Below are 22770 nucleotides of genomic sequence, written 5' to 3'. Positions count from 1 at the left end.
CTATGGGCCCCTTGGTAGCAGCAGAGATACCGAGGAGCAGATTGGGAGGCAGATTTTGGAAAAGTGCAAAAATAACAGGGTTGTTATGATTGGTGACATTAACTTCCCTAATATTGATTGGCATTTGATTAGTTCCTAGGGTTTAAATGGGGCAGAGTTTGTCAAGTGTATCCAGGATGGATTCCTGTCACAGTATGTTGACAGGTCGACTAGGGGGAATGCCATACTAGATCTAGTATTAGGTAACAAACCAGACAGGTCACAGATCTGACCGTGGGTGAGCATCTGGGGGACACTGATCACCGCTCCCTGACCTTTAGCATTATTATGGAAAAGAATAGAATCAGAGAGGACAGGAAAAATTTTAATTGGGGAAGGGCAAATTATGAGGCTATAAGGCTAGAACTTGCGGGTGTGAATTGGGATAATGTTTTTGCAGGGAAATGTACTATGGACAGGTGGTCGATGTTTAAGGATCTCTTGCAGGTTGTTATGGATAAATTTGTCCCGGTGAGGAAGATAAAGAATGGTAGGTTGAAGGAACCATGGGTGACAAGTGAAGTGGAAAATCTAATCAGGTGGAAGTCAGCAGCATACATGAGGTTTAGGAAGCAAGGATCAGATGGGTCTATTGAGGAATATAGGGTAGCAAGAAAGGAGCTTAAGAAGGGGCTGAGAAGAGCAAGAAGGGGGCATGAGAAGGCCTTGGCGAGTAGGGTAAAGGAAAACCCCAAGGCATTCTTCAATTATGTGAAGAACAAAAGGATGACAGGAGTAAAGGTAGGACCGTTTAGAGATAAAAGTGGGAAGATGTGCCTGGAGGCTGGAGGCGAGGTCCTCAGTGAATACTTCTCTTCGGTATTCACCACTAGAGGGAGCTTGATGAGGTTGAGGACAATATGAGTGAGGTTGATGTTCTGGAGCATGTTGATATTAAGGGAGAGGAGGTGTTGGAGTTGTTGAAATACATTAGGACAGGTAAGTCCCTGGGTCCTGATAGAATATTCCCCAGGCTGCTCCACGAGGCAAGGGAAGAGATTGCTGAACCTCTGGCTAGGATCTTTATGTCCTCGATGTCCACGGGAATGGTAGCAGAGGATTGGAGGGAGGTGAATGTTGTCCCCTTGTTCAAAAAAGATAGTAGGGATAGTCCAGGTAATTACAGACCAGTGAGCCTTACATCTTTGGTGGGAAAGCTGTTGGAAAAGATTCTTAAAGATAGGATCTATGGGCACTTAGAGAATCATGGTCTGCTCAGGGACATTCAGCATGGCTTTGTGAAGGGCAGATCGTGCCTAACAAGATAGAGTTCTTTGAGGAAGTGACCAGGCATATAGATGAGGGTGGTGCAGTGGATGTGATCTACATGGATTTTAGTAAGGCATTTGACAAGGTTCCACACAGTAGGCTTATTCAGAAAGTCAGAAGGCATGGGATCCGGGGAAATTTGTCCAGGTGGATCCAGAATTGGCTTGCCTGCAGAAGGCAGAGGGAGTACATTCAGATTGGAGGGTTGTGACTAGTGGTGTCCCACAAGGATCTGTTCTGGGACCTCTACTTTTTGTGATTTTTATTAACGACCAGGATGTTGGGGTAGAAGGGTGGGTTGGCAAGTTTGCAGACGACACAAAGGTTGGTGGTGATGTAGATAGTGTAGAGTATTGTCGAAGATCGCAGAGAGACATTGATAGGATGCAGAAGTGGGCTGAGAAGTGGCAGATGGAGTTCAACCCGGAGAAGTGTGAGGTGGTACAGTTTGGAAGGACGAACTCCAAGGCAGGGTACAAAGTAAATGGCAGGATACTTGGTAGTGTGGAGGAGCAGAGGGATCTGGGGGTACATGTCCACAGATCCCTGAAAGTTGCCTCACAGGTAGATAGGGTAGTTAAGAAAGCTTATGGGGTGTTAGCTTTCATAAGTCAAGGGGTAGAGTTTAAGAGACGCAATGTAATGATGCAGCTCTGTAAAACTCTAGTTAGGCCACGCATGGAGTACTGTGTCCAGTTCTGGTCGCCTCAGTATAGGACGGATGTGGAAGCATTGGAATGGGTACAGAGGAGATTTACCAGGATGCTGCCTGGTTTAGAGAGTATGAATTATGATCAGAGATTAAGGGAGCTAGGGCTTTACTCTTTGGAGAGAAGGAGGTTGAGAGGAGACATGATAGAGGTATACAAGATATTAAGAGGAATAGACAGAGTGGACAGCCAGTGCCTCTTCCCCAGGGCACCCCTGCTCAGTACAAGAGGCCATGGCTTTAAGGTAAGGGAGGGAAGTTCAAGGGGGATATTAGAGGAAGGTTTTTCACTCAGAGAGTGGTTGGGTCGTGGAGTGCACTGCCTGAGTCAGTGGTGGAGGCAGATACACTAGTGAAGTTTAAGAGATTACTAGACAGGTATATGGAGGAATTTAAGGTGGGGGTTATATGGGAGGCAGGCTTTGAGGGTCGACACGACATTGTGGGCTGAGGGGCCTGTAATAAGCTGTACTATTCTATGTTCTATGTTCTATGTTAAAACTGCTCACAATACTCCAAGAGAAGCCTCACCAGTGCCTTGTAAAGCCCGAGCATTATATTCTTGCTTTTATAATTTAATCCTCACAAAATGAATGTTAACATCGCTTTTGACTTCCTCACCACTCACCCTAACTGCAAATTAACCTTTTGGGAATCCTGCACAAGACTCCCAAGTCCCTTTGCACCTCAGATTTTTAAATGTTCTCTCCATTTAAAAAGTCTACTCTTTTATTCCTTCTAACAAAGTGCATAACTATACAATTCCTGACACTGTATTCCATTTCCCATGTTTTACCCATTCTCCTAATCTATCTAAGTCATTCTGTAGCCTCTCTGCTTCCTCAACACTACCTGCCCCCTCCACCTATCTTCATATCATTTGCAAACTTGGCCACAAAGCCATCAATTCTATCACCTAAATCATTGAAATATAACGTAAAAAGAACTGGTCCCAACACAGACCCTTGTGGAACACCACTAGTCACCAGAAGCCAACTAGAAAAGGCTCCTTTTATTCCTACTTTTTATCTCCTGCCAATCAGCCAACGCTCTATCCATGCTAGTTTTTCCTGTAGTTCCATGGGCTCTTATTTTGTTCAACAGCCTCATGTGTGACACCTTGTCAAAGGCCTTTTGAAAATCCAATCACATATGCACCATCTCTCCTTTCTCTATCCTGCTTGTTATTTCTTCAATGCATTCTAAAAGTTTTATCAAGCAAAATGTTCCCTTAAGAAAAGCATGCTGACTTCAGCCTATTTAATCAAATGCCTCCAAGTATCTCAAAATCACATCCCTAACAATCGACTCCAACATCTTCCCAAACCTCTGAGGTCACACTAACTGGCCTATAATTTCCTTACTTCTGCCTCTTCCTACTTGAAGGGTGGAGTGACATTTTGCAATTTTCCAGACCTCTGGAACCACAACAGAATCTATTGATCCTTGAAAGATCATTGCTAATGCCTCCACAATCTCTCCAGCCACCTCTTTCAGAACCCTGGAGGTGTAGTCCATCTGGTCCAAGTGACTTGTCTACCTTTAGACCTTTCAGTTTCCCAAGCACCTTCTCCCTAGTAATGGCAACTTCACTCACTTCTGTCCCCTAGTGTCTTCCATAGTGAAGACTGAGGCAGAACGCCTACTCACTTCATCCACCATTTTGTTGCCCCCCCCCCCCCCATTTACTATCTCTCCAGCATCACTGACTTTCCTTTATCTAACCTGCTTGTTTCCTCAAAGGAATTCTAACAGGTATATATACCTCCCATACTTAAATTTCCAGCACATAGTAGCTGCTCTTATTGTTGGGGCATGTGGGTGGCTCAAGCTAGCGCCTAAGAAATCATTGCATAAATGTGTTTAGACAGTCACCTTGCTACTAATCCACTTGAAATCAAATACCTCAGATTAGTCTTTTGTTATGGGTATTAACTGCTAGAAGTGGGAGTCTCATGCCTAAACAAACGTAGTTACGAAGTGTCTTGGCCCGAAACATTGACATTGCTTCTTCCTATAGATGCTGCCTAGCCTGCTGCGTTCTACCAGCATTTTGTGTGTTGCTTGAATTTCCAGCATCTGCAGGTTTCATCGTGTAAGTGTAGTTATATCATCATTCCAGAACGTTATCAGTATTCAAACATATTCACAAGGCATTTATTTCACCAAGGTGATTTCAGAAAGCAACATTTTATTTTTTAAGCACATGGTGGTACCTATACATAAGTTTATTATATACATGTTTAATTTTTATCACTTTAAAAACTTTACAGCAATTGTGCCATTCCTTCAATGGCAAGGTTACTAATTTCCTCCTTATTGCTGGGGTATAGACAATTCAAGTGGAACCAAATTAGCTTGAACTGCTTAGGATGTTCAAAGGGCAGTTAAGAATCAACTATGTGGATGTGTTGACAGTCGTACATGGGCTAGAGCTGGTAATGACAGAGGCAGCTGAAAGATCTGGTTACTTGTCACAGAAAGCAAGCCCTGTGAGGATTCTAGGTTTACTTAAGTACAGTCTTGTGTATACCATTCTCTCTACACTCAGTGGCCACTTTATTAGCACAGCTGGCAATTAGTGCAAATATCTAATCAGCCAATCATGTGGCAGCAACTTAATCCATTCAAACATGCAGAAATGATCAAGAGGCTCAGATATTATTCAGACGAAACATCAGAATGGGGAAGATATATGATCTAAGTGACTCTGACCATGGAATGACCATTGGTGCCTGACAAAGAAGTTCAAGCATCTGAGAAACAGCTGATCTCCTTGGATTTTTACGCACAGCAGTCTCAAGAGAAGGGGTTCCCAACCTGTGTTCCACGTAGCCTTTGGTTAGTGGTAAGGTTCCATGGCATTAAAAAAGGTTGGGAATCCCTGCACTAGAGTTTACAGAGAATACGAGAAACAAAAATCATACAGTGAGCACAGTCTGTGTGCGAAAATGCCTTGTTAATGAGAGTTCAAAGAATGGCCAGATGGGTTCAAGCTGACAGGAAGGCAACAGTAACTCAAATAAACACACTCTACAATAGTGGTGTGCAGAAGAACATCTTTGAATACACAAGACATCGAACCTTGAAGGGGCTACAGCAGCAGAAGACCAAACTGGGTTCTACTCCTACATAATAAAGTGCCACAGTGTGTACATATCATGTCCTGCCTAATATGCTCAGTAGGACAGCATGGTCACACAGCATTTAGTATTGCTGGCTCACAGTTCTAGTAATCTAGCTTTGATCCCATTTTCTAGTGCTGCCATGTGGAGCTTATGTATTGTCCCTCTGACCACCTGGGGAAATCATTTTTTTCCCATATCAGGCATGCTGGTTGATAGGTTCATTGTGGGCAAGTTGTATTGTTGGCACAGGAATGGGTAGCGAAATTTGCGGACTGCCCCAAGCATATTATCAATGTACATGTGATAAATAAATCTGAACTTGTAAACTGCCCTTATTTGTAGACATGGTGAGGGAAGCAATAAAAGACAATATCTTACAAAGTAATAAACAGATGAAATGGAATTAATTAGAGCTGACGTAGGCACAATGAGCCAAAAGGCAGCCTCCCATATAATAATGAAATATGAGAATAAGTTTAATAAGCAATGTTATTAATAAGCTCCTTTGGAACATGTTAAATAGTTGATGAAAGTACAAACTAATAAACCTTGCTTCACAGATTACATGCCACAGTGAACAGGTATGAGTTACTTCACACAAAAGACTACAGGAGGAACTCAGTAGGTCGGGCAACATTTATGGAGTCCTGGTGAAAGGTTTCAGCATGAAATATTGGCTCTTTATTCCTCTCCATAGATGTTTCATGACCTGCTGAGTTACTCCAGCACTTTGTGTTTGTGTTACTCTGGCTTTCCAACATCGGCAGAAGCTCTTGTGTTTACTTCATTTCCCTAAGTGATATCAATGACCCCAGAATTACGTAGAGCCCTTGGAAGTCATCCAATCAGATTTTAGCAAACTGTTATTGATGTAGGCAGGAAAAAATTGAGAAAAATAAAACAAGAAACGTAAAGGTATATTTACAGAGATGTGTGGAAGGGCAAAGAGAAACAATAGGACACAGAACTTGGAAGAAATATGAACTTACCACCCAGTAATTAGCTTTTCCCAGTAAAAATTCAAGCAGTAATAGAGTATTGGTACATTATTTGTGGAATCAGGAGATTGCTTAGCCAAGGAGATAAGTTAGCACTTCTAAAGGCAACAACAGTAGCTTGGCAGTTAGCATGACACTATTACAGCTAGGGGCATCAGGGTTTGGAGCTCAATTCCAATGTCATTTGTAAGGAGTTTGTATGTTCCTCCACGTGAATGCTCCGGTTTTCTCTCATATTCTAAAGATATATCAGTTAGTAGGTTGAATGGTCATTGGAACTGGCTTTGTGATTATGCTAGGGTTAAATAGATGGGTTGCTGGGTGGTGTGGCTCATTGGGCCAGAAGGATCTGTTCTGCATTGTATCTCTAAAATAAAAATAAAAATGAAGCTTATTTTTGAGATTATCAAATGCAATAGTTTATTCTATACAAAACGTACAAATAATCTGGTAGCTAATGTGAATGGTATGCACTAAACATCTGAAGCATATCAGTCACGATTCTGTTATTCTCCCAGCAGAGCTTGGTTTTCTCTATATACAAATGTTTCAGCCTCCTCCTCATCTAAAAGTTCATTCAGTGATGTCACACAGCAGTCATGTTCTCTTAGCATCTCAGGGTGTGAAGCAGAAACCTGCTCAATGCGAACTGAGCGTCGGACCGGGGTTAGAAACTTCAGATCTTGTTGACCTGTTGATCGGATTCTTCTCATAGATTCATTCATTCTGCAAAGGGATGCAATATGTGTTTGAAAAACATGTCACTTCTTTGATTTTGCTCTTTGCAGTTCCCCATCTTTGCAGGAACTGGTAAGATGGAAAGCCCCAAAACAAGACGCTGTAGGTGGATCATGTCAAAATGAAATACTAGATAGTTAAATTAATAATACCGACAGAACATGTAGGGAGCATCAGTACAGAAGCACACCATCCTCCCCTGGCCCAATTAAAAAGATAAATGTTTGGTAAGCACTTTCTGTAATCTGAAGGCTTTACAGTTATTTACTTATGACAACCAATGTGTAAGTGCTGTGCAAGGCATTACAAACAATAACAACTCAGGAACAGGAAATATGTCCATTCTTTGAGAAACTGACAACCAATTATTTTTATCATAATTTTTCTGATTACTCAAAATACTTGATAAAGTAAGAGCTTGGTAACTATTTAAGAATTCCAGAATGGTTTGGAAAACTTTCAAAAATAAAAAAAAAACATTACGAAACCCTTTTAATCGTTTTGGTAAGAAGCCAGGTTTAATCACCCAGAAGATAATTTGTAGTGCTGCATTACTTCTCGGAATTTACATAGGGACAAGTAACGACAGCACAGGGTCTCACTTCTGACAACAAGCTGAGGTAAATCAAATCTAAAAATACTCTAAAAGTTTATTGGCCAGGACAGATGTATCCACTGTTGATTCCAAAATCAGTCTGGTTTAGTGGTATTGCTTGAGTGATAGTGGCCAGAACACTAGGTCATAGTTCTTTGAGTTTTACTGTGGTTCTCTTGCATCTGATTCTAATTCTCCTCTTACCCTTGCACCCTATCCACCCCCTCTCCCTGCAGAAGACAGAACCTTCAATGTTACAGTATTCATCATGTGCCGTATCGTATCCTTATGTAGAGACATGTCTTCACCCGCCACCCAAAGGGTTCATCACTAACTCTGAACTAGATTATATGGTCAAATCTCGATTGAGATTGACATTTGAATTAATGATTTTAAGCCACACTTCCTATGTAAGTATTTTTATCTCACGCAACACAAGTTAGTATTTTGTAATAAGTCATCTCTGCGGTTTAAATTTTCTTGATATATTTAGATCACTGTTAAATATTTATTAATGTTAAAATGAGCTGCATCAGTTACCTATACCAATTATGCCCTTTCATTCAGAAAATAAAATGCTCACCTTTGGCATCCTTGCTATACTTTCCTCCAGTCACCTTAAAATTATGACTCCTCATTTAGCTATTTCTGCCCAGGGGAAAAGATCTCTAGCTATGCTCCCTCTCCATTTTTATAATTTCATGTTGTGTTTCATTGATATACAGCCTCCTGTGTATCAGTGAGACCTGACGTAGATTGGGAGACTGCTTCATTGAGCAGCTTCGCTCCAACTGGGTGGCCACACATTTCAATTCTGCTTCCTATTCCGACATGTCAGTCTTCGTCTACTGCCATTGTGAGGTCACACTCAGGGTGGAGGAGCAACAACTTATATTCCATCTAGGTAGAATCCAACCTGATGGCATGGGCATCAATTTCTCGAACTTCTGGTAATTGCTCCCCCTGCTCCCCTTCACCATTCCCCATTCTTGTTTCCCTCTCACACTTTCTCTTCTTACCTGCCCATCACCTCCCTCTGGTGCTCTTCCCCCTTCCCTTTCCTCCAAGGTTTTCTGTACTCTCCTGACAGATTCCCCCTTCTCCAGCCCTTTATCACTTTCACCAATCAACTTCCCAGCTCCTTACTTCACTCCGTCCCCCTCTTCTGGTTTCACCTATCACTTACCACCTTCTTCCTCCGCTCCCCCCACCTACCTACTATGACTCTTACTCTTACCCTTCCTTTCCAGTCCCAAAGAAGTGTCTCAGCCCGAAACTTTGACTATTTATTTCCATCCATAGCTGCTGCCTGACCTGCTGAGCTTCTCCAGCATGTTGTGTGTATTGCTCATAACATATACCCTTCTATCAAGTTCACGCTATCCGAGGCAAGCTACCAAAGTCAGCTTGATAATAAGAGTCAAATGCATGGTTGTGCATCTGTTTTTCTGATTGGAAGCCAGTGACCAGTGGAATATCATAAAGGTTGGTCCTGGGACCCGTGATGTTAGTGATTAACAACTTGTATGAGAATGTAGAGGTATAACTAGTGTCACTTGCAAACTGTGTTGTAATCACTGAGGATTGTCTTAGGCTACCATGGCATTGATCAGCTGGAAAGTTGGGCAGAATACTGGCACACCTGGAGGGCTATATGCAGATCTGGTTACCACACTTTGTAAAAAGGATGTGATTGCTTTAAAGAGTTCACCAAGGAGACTTAATCAGGGCATTCCTGGGATTGTAGCATTTAAGTTACAAGGGGAGATTGGATAGGCTGGGGCATAAGTAGCCAAACAATAACAGGTATACAAAATTAGAAAAGGAATAGATAGGGTTTATCTTTCTCCCCATGGTAGGGTGTGTCAAAACAAGAGGGCAAAGGAATAAGGATAAGGTAGAAGGCTTAGTGGGGATTCAAGGGGAATTTTCACCCTCTCCCCTCAACAAAGTGGCTGGCATCTACAATTCACTGCCTGACACGGTGGTGAAGGCGGGTATCCTCACAACCTTTAAGCAACATGTAGACAGTTGAATTGTCAACATATGGAAGGCTACAAATGCAAGTACAAGGGATCAATAGAGAGAAGTACATTGGTTGGCTCTCTTGCTTCTTTTCACTTTCATCAGTGGAAGTGGTTTGATTCTAAAGCCTTACCTGAGCACTTGAGGTGTTGCAGTGATTCTGTATTTGATCACAGATGAACCACGCTCATCTGTTTTGCCACACAAAAGCCTCACTTTTGTACAAGGTGTGACAACTGCAGTCTCTTCAAAACTTTCTGTTTTAGTATCTTCCTTTTCTGCCAGAATATAAACACAGACAAAACTGGGAATGATTTGGATGAAGGAATTGATGGCTTTGTGGCCAAGCCTGCAGAAGGACTTGACAGATTGGGGGAACAACAACCTCTGTCACTTCAGTTGCCTTACATTTAGAAAGAGTTGGCCCACTTCACAGATCAAAACATGGGTAAAAGGTGGAAGTGTCAAATGCCAGAGGGCACAGATTTAAGGGGATCTGCGAGGCAATTTTATTTTACATGAAGAGTAGGCATCTGGAATACACCACCAGGAGAGATGGTAGAAGCAGATGCGAGAGGAATATTTAAAAGGAATTTAGACAAATAGGGAACAAATACAGAGTGGCAAATCACTTATGTAGAAAAATTTGCCAAGAACAATGATGGTCATGGAAGACCATGATCGCCCACACCATACAACATGGCACGTAATGATGATGAGGGAACGGAGGGATGCAGACCACATGCACTCTGCTGGGATTAGATTTGCATCAAAGTTGGCACAGGCTTAGCCGGCTGACCAAGAATAGAGTTCCATTTTTGGTGATGTTTTCAGGACTTTGTTTTGGTAAAAAATATTTTCAACAATGAAAAATCCTCTTTTGGATATAGTCTGGAAATTACTATTAGAGGTGTTTTAAACAAAATCAGTAAGCACTTGGAAATTGGAAATGCACTTCAATAAATAATTGGCATGGGTATGGGTCAAAAGCAAAGAAATGGAACTTACAAAATTGCTCTGCTGGGACCTGGCAAAATCACAATAGATCAAATGTGTCTTAATTCTACAATTCTTTATCACAGCATATCATAAATGAAGTTATTCCATCCAAAATATAACAGATTAAGACTGCTATCTTCAAAATCATTTGTATTATATATTGCATTGAACTGCTATTGCTAAGTTAACAAATTTCACGTCACATGCCAGTGATAATAAACCTGATTCTGATTTGTAGTATTTAGGTTCTTAGGTATCTCCACAGAGGAGAGTGTTAATAATAAGGATTAGATTTCCCTTTGCCCATTAGGTTCTGTGTGCATGAAATTTATTTTGCAACAGCATTGTAAAACAGTATTTTGGTAGGAATAATCAAAATAGGACATACGTGGTAAATGGTAGGGCATTGAGGAATGCAGAGTGATCTAGGAATGGTACATAGTTCTCTGAAGGTAGAATCTCAGGTGGACAGGGTGTTGAAGAAAGCTTTTGGTATGCTGGCCTTTATAAATCAGAGCATTGAGTATAGGAGTTGGGATGTAATGTTAAAATTGTACAAGGCATTGGTGAGGCCAAACTTGGAGTACTGTGTACAGTTCTGGTCACCAAATTATAGGAAAGATGTCAACAAAATAGACAGAGTACAGAGGAGATTTACCAGAATGTTACCTGGGTTTCAGCACCTAAGTTACAGAGAAAGGTTGAACAAGTTAGGTCTTTATTCTTTGGAGCGTAGAAGGTTGAGGGGGGACTTGATAGAGGTATTTAAAATTATGAAGGGGATAGATAGAGTTGACATGGATAGGCTTTTTCCATTGAGAGTAGGGGAGATTCAAACAAAAGGACATGAGTTGAGAGTTAAGGGGCAAAAGTTTAGGGGTAACACGAAGGGGAACTTCTTTACTCAGAGAGTGGTAGCTGTGTGGAACAAGCTTCCAGTAGAAGTGGTAGAGGCAGGTTCGATTCTGTCATTAAAGAAAAAAATTGGATAGGTATATGGACAGGAAAGGAATGGAGGGTTATGGGCTGAGTGCAGGTAGGTGAGAGTAAGCGTTCGGCACGGACTAGAAGGGCCAAGATGGCCTGTGTTCCGTGCTGCAATTGTCATATGGTTATATAATGGGGAAAGAAGTGGCAAATGGAATGTAATATAGGAAACTGCATATTATGCATTTTGACAGAAGGAATAAAAGGTGGACAATTTTGTAAATGGGGAGCAAATTCAAAAATCAGAGGTGCAGAGGGACTTGAGAGCCCTTTAGCATAATTCCCTAAAGTTCAACTTGCAGGTAGAGTTGATGTTAAGAAAGACAAATGCAATGTTAGCATTTGTTTTGTGAGGACAAGAATACAAAAGCAAGGATGTAATTTTGAAGCTTTACAAGGCATTTGTCAGACGACACCTGGAGTATTAATTGCAGTTTTGGGCCCCCTATCTAGGAAACAATGCACTGGCATAGGACAGTCCAGAGAAGGTACCTGAGAATTACCTCAGGAATGAAAGGGTTAATATGAGGAGTGCTTGATGGCTCTGGTCCTGCACTCACTGGAGTTTAGAAAAATGAGGTGGTATGTCATTGAAACCTATTGAATATTGAAAGGTTTGGATAGGGTGGATGTGGAGAGGATGTTTCCTGTAGTGGGGGCAGTCTAGAATCAGAGAGCACAGCCTCAGAATTCAGCGATGTCCACTTAGAAGAGATGAGGAAAACTTTCTTCAGCCAGAGGTTGGTGAATCTGTGGAATTCATTGCCACAGATAGCTATGCAGTCCAAGTCAATGGGTATACTTAAGCCAGAGGTTCGTAGGTTCTAGATTAATCAGGGTGTCAAATGTTATGTGGAGAAGACAAGGAAATGGGGCTGAGAGGGACAATAAATCAGCCATGATGGAATGGCAGAGCAGACTCAATGGCCGATTGACCTAATTCTGCTCCAAGGTCATATAGTCTATAGTCTTAAGATTAAGATGCAGAAGATTCCTGGTGAATTGACCGCTTGGATTCAGAACTGGCTTACCCATAGAAGACACAGGGTAGTGGTTGAAAGGACTTATTCTAGCTAGATATTTTTGATCAGTGATGATCTGCAGATGTTGATGAGAAGAAGGACTTGGGAGCCCATGTTCATAGCTCCCTGTAAGTGCTTACAGAAGTTGATGGGGTGGAAGAAGGCACCTTAAATGCTTGCCTTTATTAGTCGAGGCATTGAGTTCAAATATCAGTAAGTTATGTGGCAGCTTTATAGGACTCTAGTTCAACTGCATCTGGGGTATTGCACGCCCTTACTAATCACAAACCTATCAACCTCTGTTTTAAATACGTATAGTGGATTCCGGTTAACTGGGCCATTAGTTAATCAAGGCAGCGACTTATTTGGGACAACACTTAAAGAACATAAACTAATGAAGAAAATTTCTTCAGGATTTTCCTCGTTTATTTAGGACACTATATTGCTTCATTGGGACAGGACACTTTTGCCAAATGTAGCCATTCTGCACTTCTGTAGCCATTAGACACGATACCGTGTTTAGAGTGAACAGTTTATAAATAGTGTCATTTTCATCTGTTTGTGTTCAAAAAGCAGTGATTTTTGTCACTGATAGGCAGTGAGAAATAAGTTGTAAGACTATTCAGAACAGTGGTTTAAGCATTTAGGCTTGGAGATGCCAGAAACGGCTGGGAGTGAAAATTAAATGATTTCACTACTTCAATAAGTTATAAACTACAAAGAATTTTAAGGTATTGACAATCATCTTGAATGTTACAATGAAAATGAAGATTTGGTTGATACAACAGTTGCTAACTAGCATCAGTCACATGCACTTGTGTGGCTATTAGACACAATACTGTACTTAAAGTGAACAGCTTTAAATAGTGTCTGTTGTGTATGCTTGTGTTATGTTATTCATTTAGGCCAAACAATGCTGAATTTTAAAAAAACATTGATTTTTCACACTACTTCATGCAGGAAGGCAATGAAGACAGCCCATTATCTGCACTAATGTTCATTTATAGTCAATCAAATAAAAACAGTAGTGTACACTGTATGAATTCCTCTGATGATAAATGTAGGAACTAATACAAAATTTTATAGTATTGTAGTAATACTGGTAGTGTTCTATTTTGTTTAATTTTTTACTTAAATATGTTACTTGTTACTCAGTTAAATGGTGGTTTGTCTTTCTTAAACTATTTCCATGAAACTTCAAATAATTAGGGCGGCAACAAAATTGGGTCAAATGTATTAGTCCCAATTAACCAGAATCCACTGTATGCTCTATTTAATTATCAGAATGGAAAACCATAACCAAAACAAATCTGCTTGAGAAAGTATGTTTAAAACAGTCCACACATACAAACAACCACCTTTTGAACCTAGAATAATTAACTTCCCATGGGTACATTTCCAAATGTGACATCAGTAACAGATGCAGAAAGCACTGTAAATACTCATGCAAGGCAGGCAACAGCTGCAGAAGCTCTGGTTAATTTCAGGATTATCAACCCAAACTGCTACCTCTGCTTTTTTTCTGCAAATGCTGCCTGACCACTGACTACTACCCATTTGACACACTTAAATAATTAGGCTACACAATAGAGGACGGGGGAAGCAACTACAGTTGGCCCTCCTTATCTGCGAATTCCACAAGCGCAAATTCAATCAACCATGAATCGCGAAAACCCGGAAGTGCTCTTCCAGCACTTGTTGTTTGAGCATGTACAGACTTTTTTTCTTGTCATTATTCCCTAAACAATGCAGTATAACAACTATTTTACATAGCATTTACATTGTATTAGGTATTAAAAGTAATCTAGAGATGATTTAAAGTATACAGGAAGATGAGTGTGGGTTATCTTGGATTGGGATAAAAAAAAAACCAGAAGTTCTCTTATTAAGCAAGTCGAAATAGGTACACCGGTATTATTTAGTGTCAGTTAGTCAAACATTTGTCTTAGTATATAGTATATAATTTACCTTTCTATGCATATAAAACACTTAAGAACGTATGTTTCAGCACTGGGCTTCAGTTCGATCCAGTGACAGACCGCTCCCGAGTGCACTCTCCCCCGTGCCAGGTTGATGTGGAGGATTGAAAACCCAAAACCCAAGAATTAAACCACTACATTGCTTAGTAATAATTGTAGCTTTCATTGGGCAGGGCCTTTCCCACTTTATCCTTTAAAATTGTTCCGATCGTTGACCGACTGTAGCCTAACCCTTTTCCAATGACTGATGGCGTTTTACCTCTTCCCAATCGCTTTATTATTTCCACTTTATTTTTAATCATGATCGTGATTATTTTCAAGAACAGAAACACTGCGGATTCAGAACTCTGACACTGGGTCCTAAAGTTCACCGCGTTGAGACAGGTTGAATAAGGGACTTGAGCATCCACGAATTTTGGTATCCACGAGGGGTCCCGGAACCAATCCCTTGCGGATAAGGATGGCCGACTGTACACAAAATGCTAGAGGAACTCAGCAGACCAGGCAGCATCTATGGAAAAGAATAGAAAAGATAACGTTTTGGGCCAAGACCCTTCATCAGTCCTAAGGGCTGCTGAGTTCCTCCAGTATTTTGTGTGTGTTGCTTGGATTTCCAGCATTTACAGATTTTCTCGTGCAAGTTAAACTTGGTTCTATCCTCACTCACTATCCAGTTGAATTTGTGAACAAGCATACCAAATGCAGGTGGGAATAGAAACCTAGCACCTCTTATACAAGTCCAAGATGGTCCACATGGCCATAAGATATAGGAGCAGAACTAAGTCATTTGGCCCATTGAATCCACTCTGCCATTTCATCACGGCTGGTCAATTTCCCTCTCAGCTCCAATCTCCTGCCATCTTCCCATACCCCTTCCAGCCCTGACCAATCAAGAATCTATCAACTGCTCTCTTGAATATACATAAAGACGTGAGCTCCAGAGCCAGCTCTGGCAACGAATTCCACAGATTCACCAATCTCTGGCTGAAGAACTTCTTCCTCATCTCTGTTCTAAAAGGATGGCCCTCTATTCTGAGGACGTGCCTTCCAGTCCTAGATTCTCCCACCACAGGAAACATCCTCTTACAACCGCTCTATCAAGGCCTTTCAACATTCCATAGGTTTCAATTAGGTCACTCCTCATTCTTCTGAATTCCAGTGAAAATAGGCCCAGAGCCATCAAATGCTCTTCATATGACAATCCTTTCATTCTTGGTCAGCATGGAAAAACGTCAAATCAGGAACCACTCTGATCTAAATGGCTGAGTTTCATACTACTTTGGCGTGTGCGTGTGTGGGGGGGGGGGGGGGGGTGGCAGTTGTGGAGTGATCCTAATTTAGAATATCAATCATGAACATACAGCATAAAACAGGAAGAAATCAATGCCTGAACAATCTGCTCTAACATACTAAAACAAAATCAGAATCTGAACCACAAAATGTGAAGAACCCTGGGTACAACATTATAGCTTCTTCACAAATTTAATTTATAAGTATTATTTCAATAAGATAGACAGAGTGCAGAGAAAATTTACAAGGATGTTGCCGGGACTTAAGAAACTGAGATATAGCAGAAAGGTTGAGTTGGTTAGGACATTATTCCCTACAGCATAGGAGTTGGAGGGGAGATTTGATACAGGTATACAAAATTAGGAGGGGTACCGACAGGGTAAATGCAGGCAGGCTTTTTCCACTGAGGTTGGGTGAGACTAAAATTAGAGGTGATAGGTTAAGGGTGAAAGGTGAAATATTTAAGGGGAACCTAAGGTGGAAACTTCTTCACTCAGAGTGTGGTGAGGGGGTGGAACATATTGCCAAGGTAAATGGTGGACGTGAGTTCAATTTCAACATTTAAGAGAAATTTGGATAGATACATGGATAGGAGGGATATGGAGGGGTATGGTCCAGGTGCAGGTCAATGAGATTAGGCAGAAGAGGTTGGCATGGACTAGATGGGCTGATGGGCCTGTATCTGTGCTGTACTGTTCTATGGTTCTAGGTACACCATTGAAAAACTTGAATTTCTTTTTTTAAACGGCCTTGATGGTTTAAAACTGATGACATTAATTTAGCACAAGAACATCATTTAGACATAATTTTATAAAAAATCATTATAAATCTAAAGGAAATGCTTAAAGCTACAGATTTACCTGTACAGGCTGTGTGAGAGTTTGCATTTCTCATGATGGTTTCCACAAGTGCAGACCGCAGCTCTTCAACAGGCTATGAAAGAGTTAAGAGTTTCTCATTGCAAAAGACAAAACCTAAAAAATTTAAACCTGCTATTTTCAATAATTCAAATGCGTTTTAGTGTTTTCCCCAAATATTTTTACCTGTGCGCCACTGTGAACAGCCTTCTCAAAAAGGGCAATGACAGCCTCCATTGTGCCTGTTAATTCCAGCAGACGTGCTTGGCAAATCCAGTACTTGGCAAACTTTTCACCTTCTGGAACATTCTTCAGTGCTTCATATATGTGTTTAGGAGAGGAACCCTAGGGAAATCGAAGTTTCCAGTTAAAGACAATAGGAGAAGGGTGGACCTGAATAGTGATACAAGACTGCACTATCTATCCTAAAATCCAGCCAAAATCTGGTGAATTTATCAGTGATTGAACCCACTGACAGACAGTAACTGGTAAACAATTAAGTACAATCAATTATTTTAAATACCAATTTAGTTTACAAAAAAAGGAATGAAGTTGAGCAATCAGTTCTGCTACTTTGCAGCTAAATCAGAAGTATCAAGTGGATGTCAATAGAAGAATGAAGAAAACCCCTGCTCCAAATTCTTAACAGACTGTATTACTTTCTTAAAAGCAGCGACACTGTAGCTTAGTTGGTTAGCACAATGCTTTACAGTACCAGTGATTCACTGTTGCCTGTAAGGAGTTTACGCATTCTCCCTGTGACCGCTTGAGTTTCCTCTGGGTGCTCTGGTTCCCTCCCACAGACCAAAGACTGGTTGGTAGGTTAATTGGTCATTGTAAATTATCCTATAATTACTCTAAGATTAAATTAGGGGATTGCTGGGCAGTGTGGTTCGAGGGCTGGAAGATCCTATTCCACGCTGTATTTCAATAAATAATTGCATTTTACGCATTTACGACATTATTAATTTCAAGATAGTTTATCATTCTTCAGTACACAAGTGTAACGGACAAAACAGTTACTATTACTCTGGATCTGATGAAGTATTAACAAAACAATTAAAAATAAAACAAAAGATTAACTTCTATTTTATTAAAAGATTAAATTGTATGTACATAAAGTATTGATAGATACAGAAGTGCCTGTACGCAAAGTGATTCTGGCACAGAAGACGATAAAGTAATGGTGATGGGGGTGTGTGGTGGGTGGGCGTTGACCAGCCTGACAGCTTTGTGGAAGTAAATGTTTTTAAGTCCGGTGGTCCTCTTTTGGTAAGACCATAAGGTATAGGAGCAGAAGTAGGCAATTTAGCCCATAGAGTCTGCTCTGCCATTCAATCATGGGCTGATCCAATTCTTCCAGTCATCTCCACTCCCCTGCCTTCTCTCCATACCCTTTGATGCCCTGGCTAATCAAGAACCTATCTATCTCTGCCTTAAATACACCCAATGACCTGGCCTCCACAGCCTCTTGCGAAAACAAATTCCACAGATTTACCACCCTCTGTCTAAAATAATTTCTCCGCACCTCTGTTCTAAAAGGACGTCCTTCAATTCTGAAGTCGTGCTCTCTTGTCCTAGATTCCCCTACCATGAGAAATAACTTTGCCATATCTAATCTGTTCAGGCCATTTAATATTCAGAATTTTCCTATGAGAAACCCCCCACCCCCATTCTCCTGAACCCCAGGGAATACAGCCCAAGAGCTGCTAGACATTCCTCATACAGTAACCTTTTCACTCCTGGAATCATTCTCGTGAACCTTCTCTTAACCCTCTCCAATGTCAGTATATCCTTTCGAAAATAAGGAGCCAAAACTTCACACAATACTCCAAGTGTGATCTCACAAGTGCCTTATAGAACCTCAACATCACACCCCTGCTCTTATATTCTATACCTCTAGAAATGAATGCCAACAATGCATTCACCTTCTTCACCACCGACCTAATCTGGACGTTAACCTTTATGGTATTCTGCACAAGGACTCCCAAGTCCCTTTGCAACTCTGCATTTTGAATTCTGTTCCCATCTAAATAATAGTCTGCCTGTTTATTTCTTCCACCAAAGCGCATGACCATACACTTTCCAACATTGTATTTCATTGCCACTTCTTTGCCCATTTCCCTAAACTATCTAAGTCTCTCTGCAGACCCCGTTTCTTCAACACTACCCAATCCTCCAGCTACATTTGTATCATCAGCAAATTTAGCCACAAATCCATTAATCCCATTGTCCAAATCATTGACCTACATTGTAAAAAGCAGCAGTCCCAACACTAACCCCTATGGAACTCCACTGGTAACCAACAGTCAGCAGAAGAGGATCCCTTTACTCCCACTCTGTTTTCTGCTGATCAGCCGACTCTCCATCCATGCTAGTAACTTCCCTGTAATTCCATGGGTTCTTATCTTGCTAAGCAGCCTCATGTGCAGTACCTTGTCAAAGGCCTTCTGAAAATCTAATCTACTGCATCTCCTTTGTCTACCCTGCTTGTAATTTCCTCAAAAAATTGCAGTAAGTCTGTCAGGCAGGATTTTCCTTTCAGGAAACCATGCTGACTTTGGCCTATCTTGTCATGTGCCTCCAGGTACTCTTTAATCTCATCCCTAACAATTAAATCTAACAACTTTCCAACCACTGATGTCAGGCTAAGAGGTCTATAGCTTCCTTTCTGCTGCCCCCACCCTTTTTAAATAGCGGAGTAACATTTGCAATTTTCTAGTCACCCAGTACAATGCCAGAATCTATGGATTCTTGAAGGATCTTTGTTGATGCCTCCACAATCTCTCCAGCTACTTCCTTCAGAACCCAAGGGTGCATTGCAACAGGTCCAGGATATTTATCCACCTTCAGACCATTAAGCTTTCTGAGCACCTTCTCAGTCGTAATTTTCACTGCACATACTTCACTTCTCTGACACTCTGGAATGTCCAGGATACTGCACATCTTCCACTATGAAGCCTGATGTAAATACACATTCAGTTCCTCTACCATTTCTGCATCACTCATTATAATATCTTCAGTATCATTTTCTGATGGGCCTATATCTACCCTCAACTCTTTTGCCCTTTATATATTTAAAAAAGCTTTTAGTACCTTCTTTAATATTAGTCACCAGCTTCCTTCCATAATTCATCTATTCCTTCCTAATGACCTTCTTAGTTTCCTTCTGCAAGCTTTTAAAACCTTCCCAATCCTCTATCTTCCCACTAGTTCTGGCTTCCTTGTATGCCCTCTCTTTTGCTTTTAAGTTCGGCTCTGACTTCACTTGTCAGCCATGGTGGTGCCCTTCTTCCATTCAAAAATTTCTTATTTGGAATATATCTGTCTTGCATTTTCCTAATTTTTCACAGAAAATCCAGCCATTGCTGCTCTGCCGACCTTCCTGCTAGTGTCCCTTTCCAGTCAATTTTGGCCAGTTCCTCTCTCATGCCATTGTAATTTCCTTTATTCCACTGAAATACCAACACATTGAATTTAGCATCTCCTTCTCAAATTTCAAAGTGAACTCTATCATATTGTGATCACTGTTCCCCAAGGGTTCCTTAACCTTAAGCTTTCTTATCACCTCTGGATCATTGCACAACACCCAATCCAGCACAGCCAGTCCCCTAGTGGGCTCAACAAAAGCTGTTCTAAAAAGCCACCCCTTAGACATACTGCAAATTCTCTCTCTTGAGGTCCAGTACTGGCCTGGTTTTCCCGATCCACTTTCATGTTAAAATCCCCAACGATTCTCATGACATTGCCCTTCTGACATGGCTTTTCTATCTCTTGCTGTAATTTGTAATCTTCAACCCGGCTGTTGTTTGGAGGCCTGTATACAACTACCATTAGGGTCCTTTTACCCTTGTCATTTTTTAACTCAACACAGAGACTCTACACTTTTCAATTGATTCTATGTCATCCCTTTCTAATGATTTATTATTTCTTATAGCCACACCACCCCCTGTGCCTACTAACCTATCTTTCCGATACACCGTATGTCCTTGGATATTCAGTTCAGCTGCCAATGGCAGCCATCCTTTAGCCAAGTTTCAGAAATGGCCCTAATGTCATACTTGCCACACTGTAGCTGTATTTCAAGATACAGTACTCCATTTTCTTTCTCATGCTGCATGCATTCAAATATACCACTTTCAGTCCAGTATTTGTTGCTTTCTGTTTTAACTGCACCATGTCTCTATTGCCCTGTAACTCATCCCACTAGTTGTGATTCTGCCTCATCTCCTGCCTGTCCTTTCTATGATGTCAGTTGCACTCTATCTTTGATTTATTTCTGTTTTCCCCTTCCTCAGCCCTATCAGTCCAGTTCCCATCCCCTTGCCAAATTAGTTTAAACCCTCCCAACAGCTCTATTAAACCTGTCTGCTATGATATTGGACCCCTTTGGGTCCCTTTAATCCCTTTAAAGTAAAGTGTAACCTGTCCTTTTTGTACAGGTCACATCTCCCTATATAGGCCCCAGTGATCCAGGAATCTGAAGCCCTGCCTGCTATGCATTAATACTGTCATTCTAGGTAAACCACAGGAAATGTATTTTAAGGTGAGGGAGGAATGTTTAAAGAAAATGTGTTGGACTTGTTTTGTTTGTATTTATTTACACATAGAGATTGGTAGGTGTTTGGAATTGGCTGCCAGGGTGGGGATCATTGGAAGCAGATACAATCACAGCATTAAAAGTCTGTAAGATAGATAGTGTTAGGGAATGAAGAGATGTGGACCAGATACAGATAGAAGAGAATTAGCTTAATTTGGCATTGTGTTCAGTGCAGACATTGTAGAATGTAGAGCCTGTTCCTGTGCTTTACAATCTTGTGTTCTAAAAAATCTTCCATACCCTTTCAAGTAACTTCATGCAGTCATCCAACATGTCCTGTACCCCATCTGCCAGGTCTTTCTGTTCTTCTCTTTCCATTACTTCCAAGAAAGAATGCTCCAAATTCTTCTTAACAGACTTTATTACTTTCTTAAAAGGAGTTGGCATGGGAGGGCGTTTGTAGGTCTTCCCTTTGGAAGTCAACCACTCTTCAAGCTGCTTCCTGAAGCAAAACATAGGCAAAGGTCAAAGGAACCACGATGAAAAGAACCACGATAGCATTGTAATGGCACAAAAAAACTTGTGGAGTGCAAAGCAATGCAGTCAGTCCCATAAAAATTCAATATAACCACCAAACATTTACAGGTGCCCCCTGCTTTACAAATGTTTGCTTTACGCCACCTCGCTTTTACAAAAGACCTATATTAGTAACCTGTTTTTGCATTACAGAGCGGATGTTTGCTTTTACGAAAATTTTTCCCATGTAAATTACTGGTTCTTCACTTTACTTTTCAAGAAGGGAGGGAAGGAGAAAACGGAGAACTATCGCCCTGTTAGCCTAACGTCAGTCGCGGGGAAGATGCTTGAGTCCATCATTAAGGACGAAATAGTGGCACATCTTGATGGCAGTAATAGGATTAGGCCGAGCCAGCATGGATTTACCAAGGGCAAATCATGCTTGACTAATCTGTTGGAGTTTTTGAGGGTGTAACAAGGATGTTAGACGAGGGTAAGCCACTGGATGTTGTGTACCTAGATTTTCAGAAGGCATTCGATAAGGTGCCACATAGGAGATTGATGAGTAAAATCAGAGCTCATGGCATTGGGGGCAGGGTTTCAACATGGATAGAAAACTGGTTGGCAGATAGAAAGCAAAGGGTAGCAGTGAATGGGTGTTTCTCGGACTGGCTGGAGGTGACTAGTGGGGTACCACAGGGCTCTGTATTGGGACCACAGCTCTTTACGATTTATGTCAACGATTTAGATGAGGGCATTGAAAACTATATCAGCAAGTTTGCTGACGATACTAAACTGGGTGGCAGTGTGACATGCGAAGAGGACGTTAGGAGAATACAGGGAGACTTGGACAGGCTGGATGAGTGGGCAGATACTTGGCAGATGTCATTCAATGTGAATAAATGTGAAGTTATCCACTTTGGAAGCAGGAACAAGAGGGCAGAGTATTGTCTGAACGGTGTAGAGTTAGGTAAGGGAGAAATGCAAAGAGACCTAGGAGTCCTAGTTCATCAGTCAATGATGGTGAATGAGCAAGTGCAACAGGCAGTGAAGAGGGCAAATGGAATGTTGGCCTTTAT

General features: G+C 41.2%; 1 protein-coding gene across 1 annotated transcript in view; it reads right to left on the bottom strand.

The window, feature by feature from the left end:
* Positions 1 to 4232: 4232 nt before the first annotated feature.
* The window catches only part of LOC132402780 (cytoskeleton-associated protein 2-like), a 42103-nt gene continuing 23565 nt past the window's right edge, over positions 4233 to 22770 (bottom strand). The window contains exons 5-9 of the mRNA XM_059986148.1: positions 21476 to 21677; positions 16822 to 16980; positions 16639 to 16711; positions 9635 to 9779; positions 4233 to 6869 (exon numbers count right to left, since the gene is read on the bottom strand). Of these exons, the coding sequence (XP_059842131.1) occupies positions 6650 to 6869; positions 9635 to 9779; positions 16639 to 16711; positions 16822 to 16980; positions 21476 to 21677 (799 nt within the window). The 3' untranslated portion in view covers positions 4233 to 6649. The remainder of the gene's footprint in view (positions 6870 to 9634; positions 9780 to 16638; positions 16712 to 16821; positions 16981 to 21475; positions 21678 to 22770) is intronic.

The sequence above is a fragment of the Hypanus sabinus genome, chromosome 1 (assembly GCF_030144855.1).
Source record: "Hypanus sabinus isolate sHypSab1 chromosome 1, sHypSab1.hap1, whole genome shotgun sequence".
Classification (NCBI taxonomy): domain Eukaryota; kingdom Metazoa; phylum Chordata; class Chondrichthyes; order Myliobatiformes; family Dasyatidae; genus Hypanus; species Hypanus sabinus.
Note: the sequence above shows the minus strand (reverse complement) of the source record. Positions and strands in the feature narration are given on the sequence as shown.